Source organism: Artemia sp. Qi Xiang Cuo, chromosome 13 (assembly GCF_049724085.1).
Source record: "Artemia sp. Qi Xiang Cuo chromosome 13, ASM4972408v1, whole genome shotgun sequence".
Lineage (NCBI taxonomy): Eukaryota > Metazoa > Arthropoda > Branchiopoda > Anostraca > Artemiidae > Artemia > Artemia sp. Qi Xiang Cuo.
Genome location: NC_142806.1, coordinates 42,141,955 through 42,159,231, shown reverse-complemented (window position 1 = coordinate 42,159,231; position 17,277 = coordinate 42,141,955). Strand labels below are relative to the sequence as shown.

The window sequence follows — 17,277 nt, the reverse complement described above, 5'->3', positions numbered from 1 at the left end:
ATCTTAATTTTAAAAGCTCTAAAATTAAGTTACATTTTAATATGAATTTATCACTGCCCCTTCACAATGATTAACGTCTCTTTAATGCGACAAATCCTGAGCAACAGGTTCAATTTAACTTCCCCAAGGGATTAAACCGCTTTTCCGAGGTTGCACAAAACGGAGCATCTTAGCTCTCTCAGGTAAAATTGACTTGAGGTGCAGAGAATTTTTGGAACAGTTGTCCATCAGCTTGCTAACGCAAAAGTCTGGTTGGAATTGAAGGAATTCTGTCGTAGTGTAAGGATAATGAACATTGTTGGATTATAAACAAATTTGATATAGTGTTAATTTTTTGTAAGTTTTCCACAATATAGTATAATGGGTAAAGTTCTACCAAATCATATTATTGAGTTAGAAATAAAGTGAATACACCATTCGATGCCTTTTTTTATGCTGATTACGAATATAATAGCCTAATCATTTCTATCGGAAATGAATTTCAGCCCCCCCCCCGAGATATACCTAACCCTAAATTGGCATATATAGGGGGGGGGGCTGAAATTCATTTCCGATAGAAATGATTATTATATTCGTAATCAACATAAAAAAAGGCATCGAATGGTGTATTCACTTTTGTCCTAACTCAATAATATGATTTGGTAGAACTTTACCGTATAATGTTTTCTTAAGCTAAGCAACTTTTTTTTTTAAATAAAATGTCGATTTCCGGATAATGGACATTGTTTTTATTTTTTGGGAGAAAGGGGTACCATTATAATAAACATATGAATTATATATAGAAATGATAGGGACAATCTTTAGATTTTGGAAGTGACCCAAAGCCCTCCCCCTTTCACACGTGCCTGAGCTTGTGTAGGCCAAACTTTGATTGAGTTTGAGGGTAGACTACACAAATGCACGGAAAAATACAGTTTTTATTATTCAGATGTGGCTGAAGTAGGCCTTCCTGCATGGATTCATTTCGAGGTGGCGGGTGCAAATTCGTAATAAAAACGCCAAAAGAGACAAATTCAAAAAAAGATATGGAGGGAATTTTGGGTTTGAAATAAAAACTGTCAAAACCATACGGAAATATAGAAGATAGTGAAAAAATTCTTAAAATTCTTAGTAGGGGTGCGGTCCCTAAATCTCTTTCCCCTCCGCGCGTGCCTGGCGCCAAATATTATTGTTATTTTCTATCATTAATTTCTATCCGGGGGGGGGGGTGTAAAGTTGGAGCCGATTTTCCCAAGTCGATTGAAATTGTTAAAAGTAGAATAGCCAATGCTCAGGGTGTTTTTTCACAGTTAAAAAAGTTTGGAAGAATAGAAAGATAAGTCTGCAAACTAAGATTAGAATATTGGAAGCTACAGTGATGACAATGGTCAAATATGATTCTGAATATGGGCGCTCCAAACAGCTCCAATATGGCGCTCCAAACAGCTCCATATGGGTGCTCTATACAGCTCTATATGGGCGCTCCAAACAGCTCCAATATGGGCGCTCCAAACAGCGGATGAAGATTTGCTAGATGTTTTCCAGAGAAATTGCCTACGCATTGTTCTGGGTACCCGGATGACTGACCGTATTTCAAACAGTCGGCTGTACGAAAAATGTGGTTCAATCCCGCTTTCTAGGGCTATCAAACAGTTCGTGGTAACGAACTGTAAGTAAGGAGCGACGCTGCTCAATAGTAACCGAAACTCTAAAAATGGGATTTTGATACCAATAGATACAGTTTAGTCCTACCTATCAAAAGTTACGCGCCTGATAAAATTTAGCTGATTTTCGAAAAAAGGGGGAAAGACCCCCTAAAAGCTATAGAACCTTAACGAAAATCACACCATCAGATTCAGCGTATCGGAGAACCTTACTGTAGGTTCTCTGTAAGGTTCTCCTTCAAGCTCCTTTGCAAAAATGTGGAATTTTTTTTTTGCCAGAGGAAAGATCACGGATGTGTATGCGTGTTTATTTGTTTTGTTTTTTTCCAGGGGTGATCGTATCGACCCAGCGGTCCTACAATAGTTCGGGAGGGTTCATTCGAAAGGAAATTAAAAGTTCGAGTGCCTTTTTTAAGTGACCCAAAAAAAATGGAGGGCAACTAGGCCCCCTCCCACGCTCATTTTTCCCAAAGTAACCAGATCAAAATTTTGAGATAGTCATTTTGTCCAGGATGGTCGAAAATATAATAAATATGTCTTTTATGATGACTTAACCCCCCAAAGTTCCCGGGGGGAGGGCTGAAAGTTATGAACTTTACCCAATGGTTACAGTATTGGTTATTGGGAAGTATACAGGTAGTGGGGAGGGGTCGGGGGTTATGTGGGAGGATCTTTCCATGGGGGAAGGGACATTGCTATGAAGGGCACGCTGGATTTCCCAGCATTATTTAAAAAACGATCAGAAATTAAATAAAAAAATAAACAAGTTTCTCAACTGAAAGTAAGGAGCCATATCAAAACTTAAAACGAACAGAAATTATTAAGTATATGATTGGGTTTGCCCCCTAGTCCATACCTGGCTCTTTAAGCCAATGATTTTTTAGTACTTTCATAAGAGCTATTTATTCTAATTAACGGCCTTTGTGATTAAGGGGTCATTTTTAAAGAATTGGAACAAAATTCGAACTTTAGCGCAAAGAGCGAGGTAGTGACTAGGGGGCGAACCCCCTAATATACGTATCAAATCTATGAAAAAAATGGATATAGAAGTTCGTTACGTAAGTTCATTTGTAAGTTATGTATATTTATTACTAATAAAAACGTTCGTAAATAAAATTAAACAACTTTCGAGAAAGCCATTTAACCAAATAAAAGAAAATTAATATGCAATTCTTTTTTTAATCATTCATGTACGGTGAGCCAAAATCAAAACCTCCATTAATTCAAAAAGTTCAAAAATTAAATAAAAAAAAACAAGTTTTAAAACTGAAAGTAAGGAGCAACATTAAAACTTAAAATGAACATAAATTATTCCGTATATGAAAGGGGCTGACCCTCCACAACGCCTCGCTCTCTACGCTTAAGTTAGACCCTTTCTCACAACTCTATTTTTTTAAACAATAAAAAACATTAGCGTAAAGAGCGAGGCGTTGAAGGGGGGGGACAGTCCCTTTCATATACAGAATAATGTCTGTTCGTTTTAAGTTTTAATGTTGCTCCTTACCTTCAGTTAAAAAAACTTTTTTTTATTTATTTAATAATGAAAGAAAGGATGAGATGGCTAGGGCACGTTTTGCGGATGAAGGTTGACAGATTGCCGAAGATGGTCCTTTTCGGTCAACCGTCTTGGGCTAAATGGAAAGCAAGTTGTCCTCGTCTGGGGTGGGAGGATGTCATAAAGAAAAATTTAAAGGAAAGGGGAACTTCCTGGGAGGTTTGGAATAGATTTGGGATGGAGGAGGAGCGTACGTAGCTGTGTTGGTCTCAGGCGGTTTGGTGATGTGGTAAGTTGTTAGTAGTAGTAGTAGTAGATCTGTTACTGTGGATGTTTGAATTAGGTTGACCTCACTTAGTTTTGACAAGATTTGGAGACACCAAATATCAGCTTGGGGGGGGGGTAAGCTGGAGTCACGGGCGTAGTTGCCCCCCCCCCCTTCCTCATAACAAATTATATATCTCAATTGGATGTACGAGGTTGGATACTCTTTCCAGGCTAATATACAGGCAGTAGTAGCTGCCTATATATTTCTTAAGACTTCCAGAAACAGCGAAAACGCAATATAGACATAAATACTTACGTATTATACCGACCACATTGTTGTTCTTCATCTGTTTAAGACCGGTTTCTCTGCATACACCCGGTGATAAGTAGCTTAGCCTGAGTGAGATAAACTACTATGCAGGTATAATTTAATTAAATATTTAATACATAGAGTTGGTTAGGTATTTAATATAATGCGTTCTGGGCGGCCTGCTTTCCATAATTTTGTTATTAAAGTATTACATTTTGCATCGAATTTTGGTATATTTCATTATGATGAACCTAAATTCATTTATTGAGTGTGGTTTGTATAATACGTAAGTAACCAAGCATATTTAAACTTAAATAATCTTTTAAAATAAAAGTAAAAACGAGCAAGACCGGGGCATTTTTCTTAAAACGTAATGTAAACCAACTTTCTTTTATGAACTAAAATTTTTAACTTACAAAACAAAACTGTTATGTCGAAAAGTTATTTATATAGCCTCGCAGTTACAAGAGGCCACAATGCCAAAAGGTGGCGCGCATTCCTCCCCAAATATAGGATACACAATCAATACAAAATAAACGGTTATGCTATAAGACGATTATTCGTAAGCTTCGTTTGATTGAATTGATTCATTTGAAACTTTATTAATTTGTGTACGATAATGTGAAGTTAAGCACCATATATTACGGAGGAGGTTGATAAATCTTTCTGGGGGGAGGGTTCCAAAGCCTCAAAAAGTGCATTTTGAGGAATGAATTTCCCAAAATTCAGTGGAATGTTCTTCAGTAACAATGAAGGGGTGAGGGAATTTACCCCGTAACCTCCCATCATTTGGAAGAATATATTTGCATTCAGTTCGCAATATAGGTGCTGTAGGGTGATCGCTGCCCTTTTGTTGTAGAAATATTTTTTGAATGGAACATAAAATATTACTTTGAGATGCTTGCCTTCACAGCATAGGTCAGGGGGGGGGGTATTACCTAAGAACAAGATAAGCACGAAGAACTGCGAAATTGAAAACCATACAAATTATGATGCAAAAATTCATTTTCGCAGCTCAGACCCATCCCTTACTCACAGACCTACCAGGGATGACTTTTATTCTTGAAGCATTTTCTTTCTTTTCTTGTTTGTGCTCTGTCTTTTTCTGTTGATTGTAAGACAGGTTATTAATAAAATTCATTCATTCATTGTTATATTAAACTTAAACCTAAACAGTGGGGATTGAGAGAAGGCATCCACTCTTACATTAAAGAGAGCCCTGGATATGATATTTAAAAAGAACAGATATTAAATAAAAAAGAAGCACAAATTAAATTATAACTTTTTCAAATGAAGGTAAAGAGCGACACTAAAACTTGAAACGATTAATGTTGTTATATATATAAGGAAAGCTGTCGCCTTCCCAACCTCCCACCGTTTACGCTAAATAAAGTTTTACTTTACTGAAGGTATTAGGGATATACCTATAATACGTTGACACTTGAGCGTAAAGAGGTGGAGTTTGGGGCAAAAGTAATCGTCCTCATATATAAGATAATTTCTGCCAATTTAAGTCTTAATTTCGCTCTTTACCTTTACTTGAGTTTATTTTAAATGAGAATTTGCATGTAAAATGGTTATTGCTGCGCCCCCTAGTATTTGAAATCCATGAGCATGTGTAAAAAAAAGGGTAAAATCTTTGAAACAAGGGAAAACAAAGAGAAATATGTAGCTTGGAGCACAAACAAGAATTTTGATGTTTTAAGGAGAGACATTTAACTATACGCCAAAGACAAGCACTCAAATTATATAGTCAATATAGAAAAGTGTTTGGATAATGTTTTTTAAGGAGGTGGAGAGGGGAGGCTCACACTCTACACCTTTCCTCCCCTTGTATTTGTGCCTACATGTCTCCTCCATAAAATTTTGGGATGAATCTGACATAAACTGGTTTTCTCGGTTTGTGATAAGTGCAGATATTTTGGGTTTAGCTGCAAATACCCAACGAAGGAGTAAGGGTAAAAAAAAGGGGTTCTTTCTGGGGGATCAGTGTTCACGTAGCGACCCAGTCAAAGCTTATTCCAAGGATAATATCTTATTTTTGCAGGGAAAAAGGTAATGCATCCTGTCCTCCTGGATACAGCTATGCTTGATTTGATGACACATGGCAGTAGGTCACTTATCCCGTGAAAAAAGACTTTTTTTGCATGAATCGCATAGCCCAGTATGGTTAATTTTTATAGTGTATGGTGTTATTCAATGGTTCATTTGAAGACGTAAACGACAATAGCTTACTTAACAAATGACGAAAGAGATTTTTTTTATTTGTGTTATAATGATCCAAGTTAAGTCTATTTAATTTATTTTCTGCCATTTGCAATGGTCGAAGAAGTAAAATATTAGCTTTTTTATTTTGTAACATTAGTTTATTGATTTGAAAGGACATAGCGATCAAAATTTGAAATTTAAACGCATTTCTGATGTCTAAGTATTTCATAATAAACTCATGTTTAAACAGTTTCCTAATGTATCAACAATGTTTCAACTCTAATCTAAATATAACCTCAAGAGTCTTGACAGAAACCCTACAGTTTTTGTTGGTATTTCGATTACCCCCACTTAGAACCAACAACCAGCAAGGGGTCTTTTGACACTGACCAGTTTGCTATGATGGCATGCTGCTAAGCCAGTCGGAGCCCTTTTACCTGGATAAATCAGGTGGAATGATTTTGGGGTACACCCAGGGATGCAACAGAGAAGCTCGTGATTACGGGGTAGGAAGAAGGAATAAAACCCTTTGTGATGATAGATTACCGGGTTACTACCCCCGACTTGATTACTGAATGATATATTCTTTTAGGTTTGAATGGGAAGTGAATTAATGACAGGATGCTGCTATTTCGTTCGATTCTTTGGGTCGCAGCAGTTCAGTTTCTCAACGCCCAGGACTCATCGGATGAAGGTAGTAGAAATTGTTTCGTTATTGTTCGCCATGTTTCTAATTACATTGTGGTTCTACCAATGTTTTCCTTTTTAATTCTGCCCAAGTCATTTTGTTCGGCCAAAATAAAATGACCAGAAGAAAAATCGCCGAAAAAACCCAAAAGGGGTACTTTCTCATTATTTACTTCTAAAAAATCAAGTTTGGTTAATGCTAATGAAATAAAATAAAATAGGATGTATATATAATAGTTTATAAGCAAATTTGAGCTATATAGTTGCACATGAGGGGCGGGGGGGTTATGTGGATTGTAAAGCATTGCATATATTAAATACGTAACCTAGCCTAAACTAGGTACCCTTTTCTCCCCCTAAACCCCAAAAAACAACAGTTTAAATATTGTAAATTCAATGAGAAACCACGCTCTTCGATCAATTTAGATAACAATTACCCGCTTTACGAGTCTCCATCACTGCATTCCTTCGACTGTCTATAGCCGAAGTTCCCACATAATGGGAAAGTACCAAAAAATTTATTTAGAAACAATTAAATGGACGTAGTATCATAAACAAAACAATCTTGATTAATCCATGGTTATCAAATCATTAACCGGAACTAATTAAATTTTGCTCATTATTTTAGTAGATATGCACCAAATATCTTAATTCCCATTTTAACTTACTGAATTACTGACTTATCTTAAATGATATTTTACGGGGATCGATCGTAATAGTCAGATACCTTACTGCACCAAAACTACAACTACGACCCGATTTCAGTATTGAAGAGCCACATAAAATCAATTCAAAATCTAACATGTTCCTTTCAAATATTTCCTAAATAGTTTCAGGGTAGCAAGTCTCAAACCGCTTTTGATATTTTTGCTCAGTCAGATTCACGAGTAGTTTTAGCAACAGAAAAATCACCTTTGTCTAAAATTAGAAAAACAATGATTTGCAGTTTTAAACTAAAACTAAAGTTTTTGGGTACTAAATGTTAATTAATTCATTACGCCGTTAGAAATGCCCTCGGAAGTTGTAAATACTTTATTCAAAAAAATTTTGCAGCGCTTATACATAACACTGTAAAAGGTTTTCGGATTATATATATTAAATAAAAAACAAGTTTTTAATTTCTGAGCGTTTTTGAATTAATGCAGGTTTTGATTTTGGCGCACTGTACACGAATAATTGAAATGAAATTTGCATATTAGTTTTACTTTTTCTTGGCTAAATGGCTTTCTCGAAAGTTGTTTAATTTTATTTACGAACGTCTTTATTAGTAGTAAATATACGTAACTTACGAATTAACTTACATAACGAACATCTATATTCGTGCATTTTTATTACGTCCATTAGGGAGTTCGCCCCCTAGTCAATACCTCGCTCCTTACGCTAAAGTTCGATTTTTTTTTTAATTCTTTAAGAATGACCCCTTAATCACAAAGGCCGTTAATTAAAATGAATAGCTCCTATGAAAGTACTAAAAAAAGCTTTAATGTAAAGAGCGAGGTATTGACTAGGGGCAAACCCAATCATATACGTATTAGTTTCTGTTTTTTTATTTAATTTCTGATCGTTTTTTAAAACAATGTTGGGAAATCCGGTGCCCCCTTCATAGCAATATCCCCTCCCCCATGAAAACTTCCTCCGTGGAAAGATACTTCCAAGTAACCCCAGACTCACCCCCCTTCACTACCAGAAAAAATCCCCCTGAAAACGTCTGTATACTTCCCAATACCCAATACTATATGTAAACATTGGGCAAAGTTTATAACTTGCAGCCCTTCCCCCGGGGAATGTGGGGGATTAAGTCATCGTCAAAGACATAATTTTTATATTTTTCGACCCTGCTGGACAAAATGGCTATCTCAAAATTTTGATCGGGTGACTATGGGAAAAAAATGAGCGTGGGAGGGGGCCTAGTTACCCTCCATTTTTCGGTCACTTAAAAAATCCACTAGAACTTTTAATTTCCGTTTGAATGAGCCCTCCCGCGATATTCTAGGACCACTGGGTCGATACGATCACCCCTGGGAAAAAAAACAAATAAACAGGCATCCGTGATCTTTCTTCTGGCAAAAAAATACAAAATTCCAGATTATTAGAGACAGAAGTTCGAAACCACTACTATAGGGCTCTCTGATAAGTTGAATCTGATGGTGTGATTTTCATTAAGGTTCTATGACTTTTAGAGGGTGTTTCCCTCTTTTTTTTCAAAAATAAGGCACAACTTTTGATGGGTAAGACTAGACTTGATGAAACTTATATATTTGAAATCAGCATAAAAATATGATTCTTTTGATGCATCAATTGGTATCAAAATTTCGTTTTTAGACTTTCGGTTACTATTGAGCCGGGTCGCTCCTCACTTAGTTCGTTACCACGAACTGTTTGATATGTGTTATATATGTTTTCATTTAAAAGCTGGTAAAGCCATATACAAAACTTATACAGATAAATATAATAAATAGGCTGATACAAATAAATGAAAACTTCATATTTTCGAACCCTTAAACCTTTTAAAATGAAATTGCCTATCGTCACTATCGAATAGTTTGTGGTAACGAACTGTAAGTAAGAAACGATGCGGCTCAATAGTAACCGACACTCTGAGAAATTGAGTCTTGATAACAATAGATACATCAAAAGAATAAAATTTTGATGCTTATTCAAAATGTATAAAATTCAACAAGTTTAATGTTATCATCAAAGGTTACGAGCCTGTGAAAATTTTCCCAATTTTTGAAAAAGAGGGGAAATACCTCCAAAACATCTAGTGGCCTTAATGGTAATCACACCATCAGATTCAGCATATCAGATAACCCTACTGTAGAGGTTTCAAGCTCCTATATATAAAAACGTGGTATTTTGTGTTTCAGGAGTCATTCTTAAATAATTGGAACAAAAAGTCAAACTTTATTGTAAAGACCGAGGTATTGAGGAGGGGGAAACCCCCTCATATACGTAATAATTTCTGTTCGTTTCAAGTTTTAATGTGGATCCTTACTTTCAGCTGAAAAAACTTGTTTTTTTATTTAATATATTTATGAGTTGTTAGCTTATGGATTCGCTTTAGATTCGCCAAATCATTTCACTTAAAAAGAAAATTTTCCAACCCCTCCCCCAAAATACCGCATAGTGGGCAAACTCGTAGTCTCTTTGGAAAACTAATATCCCTCCAATTTGTTACAAGTGGTAGTCAGTTAGCTGGCACTTGAATCCAAATTCTAATATATTTATTTGGTAAAATTAATTGAAGTAATATTCTTCACCAAAACTCTCTTTAACACTTCTATAGAAAAATCACTTGTCAAAGCACTTGTGCCAGCACCTCAATGTTCAATCCCCTCGGTCTTCTAGCCTAGCCTTTCAATCCCTAAAAAAAGTATCCTCACTTTCTTTGGGGCCTTGACCATTATTCCATATATAGGAAATTTCACTTTCATTTAGCAGTTTTTTATCTGGAAAAAACTGTCCTGGAATAAACTTTCCTGGAATACTGGAAAACTGTCCTGGAATAGCAATTTGTATGACTAAAAGCGCAAAAACGAGTTTATTTATTACATTTGGAAATTGTTTTATAATCTATCTGCCTCAGGATTGTACTCTTTTTGACCAGACTGGGGATGGCCCCCTGAAGACTGACATAAAAAAAAAATTAAAGTGTGCTTCTATAAATTGAATGCGATTCGCATGTTTTGCTGTTTTGACACCACAGTAAATCACTTTGCGACACACCTCCAAAGTAAATAACTACACTCGTATTAGTCTACGCACCTAAGTTGACTTACTGAAAAAAGATAAAAAGAAGTAAAAAACAATGACCACCGATTTTTCCTTTTCTTTTTGTTAAAATGTGGTTTTTAATCTAGGTTGTAAAGGTTTGATTCGCAGAAAATTTTTGGGCGAGACCTAACCTAAATCAGCTAGTCATATCGCAAAATTCTACTGCAAAAACTACTATTTTTCAACCATCTCCTTTGAGTTTGAGTAACGCCAGAAACAGATGTCTATTTTTCCCTCTAATATACCCTTCATGCGAACTATATCATTAGTTCAAATGACCGAATCAGTACCAGTGATCATTGAAATGATAGTTCGAATCTGCTTATATGTTGCAAACACACCCCTGCATCTCTGAGATTAGGTGCAACTCCAAAGTGAACCATGCAACTTTGTGGAATTAGCTTCAAGTTTCGTATTTCAAAACAAAACGATTAGTGATCTAGAGTGGTAGTAGGGCTTCTGGCATAGTCTGCTAATGGCTGTTGTCTTTGCGTAATTGCATGTTATGGAAGAACTTTCTAGGATAAATCTTAAAATGTTCTCACGTTCCTAATTCTTCCTTGAATAATAGTGCATGCTGGAAACCTATTAGAAGCAGTAACCTTTGGCTCAAATTCGATAAAACTTATATTTTTGTGTCATGCATAATTTAGCCACTTAAATGCCAAATAAACAAAGTTCTTTTTATACATTAAAAAAAGAATTAGTTTCAAAGTGTTTAATGAACTCTAAATTGTTTTTTTTTTCAAATCCTATTGCCTTAATAAAATAAGGATTGATGCCATGTCCTGATAGCTTGATGCTTGGTTAAATGTTTTAGTGTTTGGGAACACACACTGAACAAAACAATTATTTAAGAAAATTCCCAAATAATCTACTCTTTGTCAATCTTGATATGAATGTTATAATAGGACAGTTTGTTGTGACGAACGGTAAGAAACGAGTGATCCACGTCAATAGTAGCCGAAACCGGAATTTGAAAACAATATACGGTGTGTATGAAAAGAATATCCATTTTATGTGCATTCCGTTGGTATTTTCGAAGACTATGCTGCATACCATGACGTACAAATAACAGTTCAATAGGGATAAATCCTTTATTTGAGAGTGAAACAAACAAAAAATCTCTGGATATTTCGGGCACATATACAGTGGCCGTCTTCAGCAGACAAACTGAACCTAGTCTGCTGAAGCCGGGCACTGTAGGCCTATATGTGACCGAAATATTCTGAGGTTTTTTGTTTGTTTCACTCTCAAATAAAACAATTTATTCCTATTGAACTGTTATTTATAGGTTATGTGTATTTCAAATCAGTAAAGTTTATTGGGTTTAAAGGTATCATTTTCAATCCCTTAACTGCGGGATGTGTAAACTTTTGTACTTTTTTATCTCATTAACACGCGTTTATTTATATTTTTTCCAACGCGGCAAATTGGGCGTCGCTTCAAAATTTCAAAGTGATTATTCCAATTAGAAAGGTTGAAGTATAAAAGAATATGTCACCGAAAGTAGCGTGATCAGTGTGGCGTCAGGGGCATGGGACTAAAACTTATGAAGAATTGCCAGTTTTATACAGAAGTGCGAGTAAACAAATTTTCGAAGAAATATAGGCTTGCTCTACATTGCTGACCTCAGGATCTTTCCCATACTTGGGCCAAGAAGATATATATTTTTCAAAAGACATTTCAGGGAGATAAACCCCGCATATACAGTTGACAAATTTTAAGTGAAAGGATTTACCGGTGACTGGCGAACACGCCTCAAAAAATTGCTACCTTTCTAAATATTCTTGAAATTGGAGGTGGAGTTTGGGCCCTGCTTTAGGCCCTCAATAATAGCTAGTATTTGTTTCTTGAATAACCACCAGTCAAAAGGGACATAATATCATATATTTATGAAGGTTGGAGAGGGAGACTACTGGTCCCTGATTTTTGGCACTCTAATTGTATAGATTATAGAATCCTTCAATTTTTTACTTTAAGGCCGTATGTAAAAAAATATGCAGTTACCAAGTTACCATATTTTCGATATAGTGCCCTCATCTGATCATCTAAGAAATATAGCTTAATTGCAAAACTATGCCTGAACGCTAAAGGGCCTTATATTATAAAATTGGGAGAGGGGGCTTAGAATCCAAGGTCCTGCAATCACGTAGAGTGGAAATTGTGGATAATCCTGACACTAATAAGGTATAACACGCTTACCGCTCAACTAGAATTTACATCTAAACTAACAAAAAATACTTTTCACGTATTCCTTAAAGAAACCAAGCGTTTGGGACTTTCGGATCTCAGCAGGAATTGAGTTCCAAGCATTTCCCAGAGTCATAACCAGATCAAAGTCCGAACAAACCGAGGGAGTGGCCGGGACCATTACACCATCCCGGTTACGAACTGCGTACGGATTGACTGTTGTCACAAGTAGAAGCAGTCAATAAAAGCACGATAGGAGCTCACCGCGAAAGTATTGGCATACCAGCAAAGATAAGGATAAATTATAAATATCCTTCATCCTTCGGAGATCAACAGGGGTGCTGGTAGTGGACTGTAGGACTCTAGCCGCTTTCTCTTGAAGTTGGCGAAAAGGTTGCAAGTAGAGATGAAAATTTAGATATCCACATAGACAAAAAGTAATTCACATAAGGATAAATACGAAAGAAGTATAAGTATGGAGGATAGAAAAAGGAAATACTCGCTTCAGTTTCCGGGTGATTCCAAGTCCATGCGGAACTTGGATCTTGCGTGTAAGACTGTCGAAATCTGTGTGTACATCAAGGAACATTGCTGCATGGATAATACAAAAATCTAGATATTATCGTATAATCTGAAGAAGTATGTTTAATATATGTTCCGTTGAATGCTTTGCGCGAAATACGAACTGATGCTAATTGAAAAAATCTTTGCTTCTGGAACGTAAAGAATTTAAAGTAAACAGCAAATTATGCTTTGGCCTTTAGAAAAATTAGATGACGTTAGCCTTACTCCTATTTGCAGTAATATCTGTTAGTGCTTGGGTTGGCTTGATTAATCACTACAATTTCTGTTCCTCTTAAATCTCATTTATTCGTTGATTGTGATTTCTGTTCATTTTAAGTTTGGATTATTACTTGACTTTATCTCTCCTCGTTTTCAACTTAATGAAGCATTGTTTGATTTTTTTTTTTGAAAAAGTTCTTTTTTAAGTTAATATTAAAATTAAACAAGCAGAGATAAAATCAAATAAAAAGTCAAAGTTACAATGAACATATAGCTATGAACAAGTGAAATATGAATTGGACACAAACTAAAATGCATGTTAAAGTCAAAATTAAAGCGGACCGAATTACTTTCATTAGGTTGGCCTGCCACCTTTCTTGTAACTCCCTAAAGTCCAAGGAATGTCGCTTGTGCTTTACTGAAAACTAAACAGATCTCTTAAAGATGGTCAATTGACTTTTTAAAAGCTATGGTAAGATATCAGTTTGTTTAAATATTGAATGAAATTGAATTAAAGGGGAAAATCCTAAGAGAACAAGTCGACTTTTAAAATAGTAGGGAATAAATTAATTATCAGAACTGGGTTTATCCTATGGTGTTTTTTCTTTGGGCAAACTTCACTTGTGTTTAGTTTTTTTCTTATGTTCTAATACATAAACGTTATTCAATATATATTATTTACACCAACAACATAATAGAATAGAGGTAAAAATTTGTTCGTGTATATCATGTAGTGTCATATTTTTGACTAGACACGATTGATTTTTTTTTGTCCGTTTAAAAATATAGGAGAACCAAAGCCCCTTAAAGTGTCACACTTAGTCTCTGTCTTTTCACATTTACCGATGACAGACTAGATAAACTTTTAAAAATAGATCAACATGACCAGGTGAAAAATGTCACAATTCCGACAAAGCATAATTATTTGACTGTTGAATATTCCCTCCTGTGTAGTGAAGATCTTGGGGAGATAATCAGATTCCACGTCAACTTGACGTTGTCATAAATGGTCATGGAACGTTCCCTGCTCTAGTGTTTGGTAAATACTGAAGCAATTAATTTTTTAGCGAATTCAGACTCCTTTTTGAAGCAGAAAAATGACGGGCATGGTTTGGAATAAATGGATAGAACAAGATCAGGTACTTATGTGTTATATAATACGCACTCGAAAAGTGAAGTTTGGTGAATGCTAATGAAATAAAACAAAATATGATGAAAATACAATACTTTAATAACAAATTATGAAAAATACAACAAAGAATTATGGAAGGGGGGCCACCAAGAGCACATTTTATTAGGCTAAATAAGTAACCTAAACTAACCTAACCTAGCCAAAATACCAACTAAATATTTAATTAAAATATAGCTATAACGTAGTTTCCCACCGAGCCAAAGCTAATTGTCTGGTATAAACACCGTGAAAACCGGATAATGTCTAATGTACGCGATAGAAGTTTTCTAGTGTGTATTATATAACACATAAGTACCGAAAACCATTTCAGATGTAAATCAATAAATTGCATTTTGAATGGCACCAGAAATCGGCTGTGTAAGTTTATTAGGCGGTTTGTGACACTTTTTGGGTACTGGTGCATTAGATGGTCACTTCTAAAAAGTCAAGTTTGGTTAATGCTAATGAAATAAAATAGGATGAATATATTATAGTTTATAAACAAATTTGGGCTGTATATTTGCACATTAGGGGTGGGGGGGGGGGTAAAGTATATCATATACTAAATACGTAACCTAACCTATGTACATTCCCCCCCCCCTAAACCCAAAAAACAACAGTTTAAATATCTTAAACACAATGAAAACTACTCTGCATTCTATTTCTTAATAGCGGTCTCTTTGAAAATAACCGGTCTCTGGCGGGTTTCGTCTGTCTTGCATGATTGGTTTCCTTGCATAGTATATAAAAGTGACCATCTAATGCACTAGTACCCATTTTTGCCTAGCCAAAATACAGGTTTGAACGATTGGCTATCTTTTCGTTTTCCTCAACTTACCGACTTTTTTCATTTATGCATTTCCAACTTAGGTCAATTTGATAACTCTGTTATGTAAAGCCCAATCCTTGTTGAGCCCCTTGTTTTCACTAATATTTATGATTCTCGACAAAAAGTGATTTTCTACTTTTCATTTCCTTTGAAAACGAAGGTAGGCTACTTGTATGATATACGCCCTACCTATTGTTCTTCTAATATCACTCTCTGACGTTCAACCCTAATGAAATATATCAAAGTAAGATAAAAATATAATACTTTAGAAACAAATTTGGTCTATGCTATATATTTGCACATTAGGGGGAGGGGTAAAAGTATACAGCGGGTCTGCGTGCCTGATGTTTTAGGTACAATTATTCTGCACATTATGTAGAAAGAATTTTTTTCTAACTTCACACTGTCCAAATGCTTTACCCCCCGCCCCCCCCCCTAATGTGCAAATATATAGCCCAAATTATATTTTTCCATCTATTCTGTCAGTTCTCTTTGTCTTGTCCCACGCTAAGCTGAAAGAAGCTAACGAAAAAAACGGTTCTATAATGCGTCATTTAATGAACAACTTGAACAGTAGGGCGTTCATCATACAAGTACGAAAACGAACTAAAACAAATATATGTATTTATCTTTTTTAAGATTTTAATTTGTCCAAAAAGTGCCTTCTTTTTCTCAGCCGCAGAAAAAGTTCGAAAGTGGAATATTGCATGGGCCATGTTTATCTTATCGCGTCTTCGAGGCTTGAAATTTCTTCCATTTGATCCTCTAACTTGCATTTAAAAATGCGAGAAGGAATTTCACAGTTTTCATTCTTCTGTTAAATGAATCTCTTGTAACATGACACCTTATGGATCACCACAACAATTTTTTTCTTGAAGAGACGTAGACCTGGTGGTTAAAGGGAGTAGGCCGGTCGATATGCTATTAAGTTCATATTTTTTACATTTCTTCACAATTTGGAGTTCAATTCTCCTGATAGCGTCATTCATTATTACACCTGGGTCTACTTAAAACACCATAGAACGACTAGAATTGAATCGTTGCTTTTTCTTGTATATTTAATCATTCCACATGTCACCTGGTAACTTTAAATATAATTCCTATAAATAAAATTCCCTCATTCTGTTGTGAAACTATGTACAATTTTTTCAAAGTGCATAGGTTTTCAGGGCTGTATTGGCTCTTCAGCTGGTTGGACCCCATCTAAGTACTGAATAGGCCGCTGCATAAGGATAACCGTGAAGTTATAGACCTACTTATTACTTTGTTGAAATCCAAGACCCCTCACACTTCTTAGAAGTAATTTCAGCATTCTTTCTCATGTCCATCCGTCCCAGAGCAATAAACAAATACTTTAGAAACACTTTCTTAGATGTTGGCTGCTTTTGACAAGCCCTATATTGAACCTGTATCCTTCTTAGCCTTGATGAAAAATTCCAGTGTGCGATATACACCGTTTAAAACAAAATCCTTAGGAGGATTTGTCCGGAAAAAAAAAAGATATATTGCGTTTCTATAGAAGTTAATGAACCATAGATTATTTGAAATGATTTGCAGAAAAGAAATCTTTTTCTGAAGATTAGGAATACGTAACCAAGGCAACCACAATCCGGTTTAATTACTTCTTTTTTGGAAAGATACACAGATTTCTTACCTTGACAACTATAAACGTTTTTCGTGACCCTGATTATCGGAAACCGTGAAATATTATTTATATTTCTATCGGTTTTGAGGTAGATCTATCTTTTTTTTTTACAGTAATATTCGTAGTACCATGGCTGGTAGTGTTGAAAAGCACTTCCGTGTAAAACTGCTGAAACTACTTTTAAGATAGTTTATGGATGATCTACTTTTAAGATGTCTATACAGAAAGTCACGCACACAGAGGGATGGTTCTTCAAGCCTTTTCCCTTGAAA

At 35.5% G+C, this 17,277-nt stretch overlaps 1 protein-coding gene across 3 annotated transcripts in view; it reads left to right on the top strand.

Annotated features, from left to right (window-relative positions):
- The first annotated feature begins 226 nt into the window (after positions 1 to 226).
- Positions 227 to 17,277, top strand: part of LOC148945302 (netrin receptor UNC5C-like) — a 111,047-nt gene continuing 93,996 nt past the window's right edge. For 2 of the 3 annotated variants that reach the window (XR_016142689.1, XM_089098689.1), the window contains exons 1-2: positions 227 to 336; positions 6,516 to 6,617. Coding sequence is in view for 2 of the 3 variants with exons in the window: in XM_089098689.1 (XP_088954815.1) it covers positions 6,545 to 6,617 (73 nt within the window). In the remaining variant the exon portion in view is untranslated. The remainder of the gene's footprint in view (positions 337 to 6,515; positions 6,618 to 17,277) is intronic. The other variant, XM_089098690.1, reaches the window with a different exon arrangement.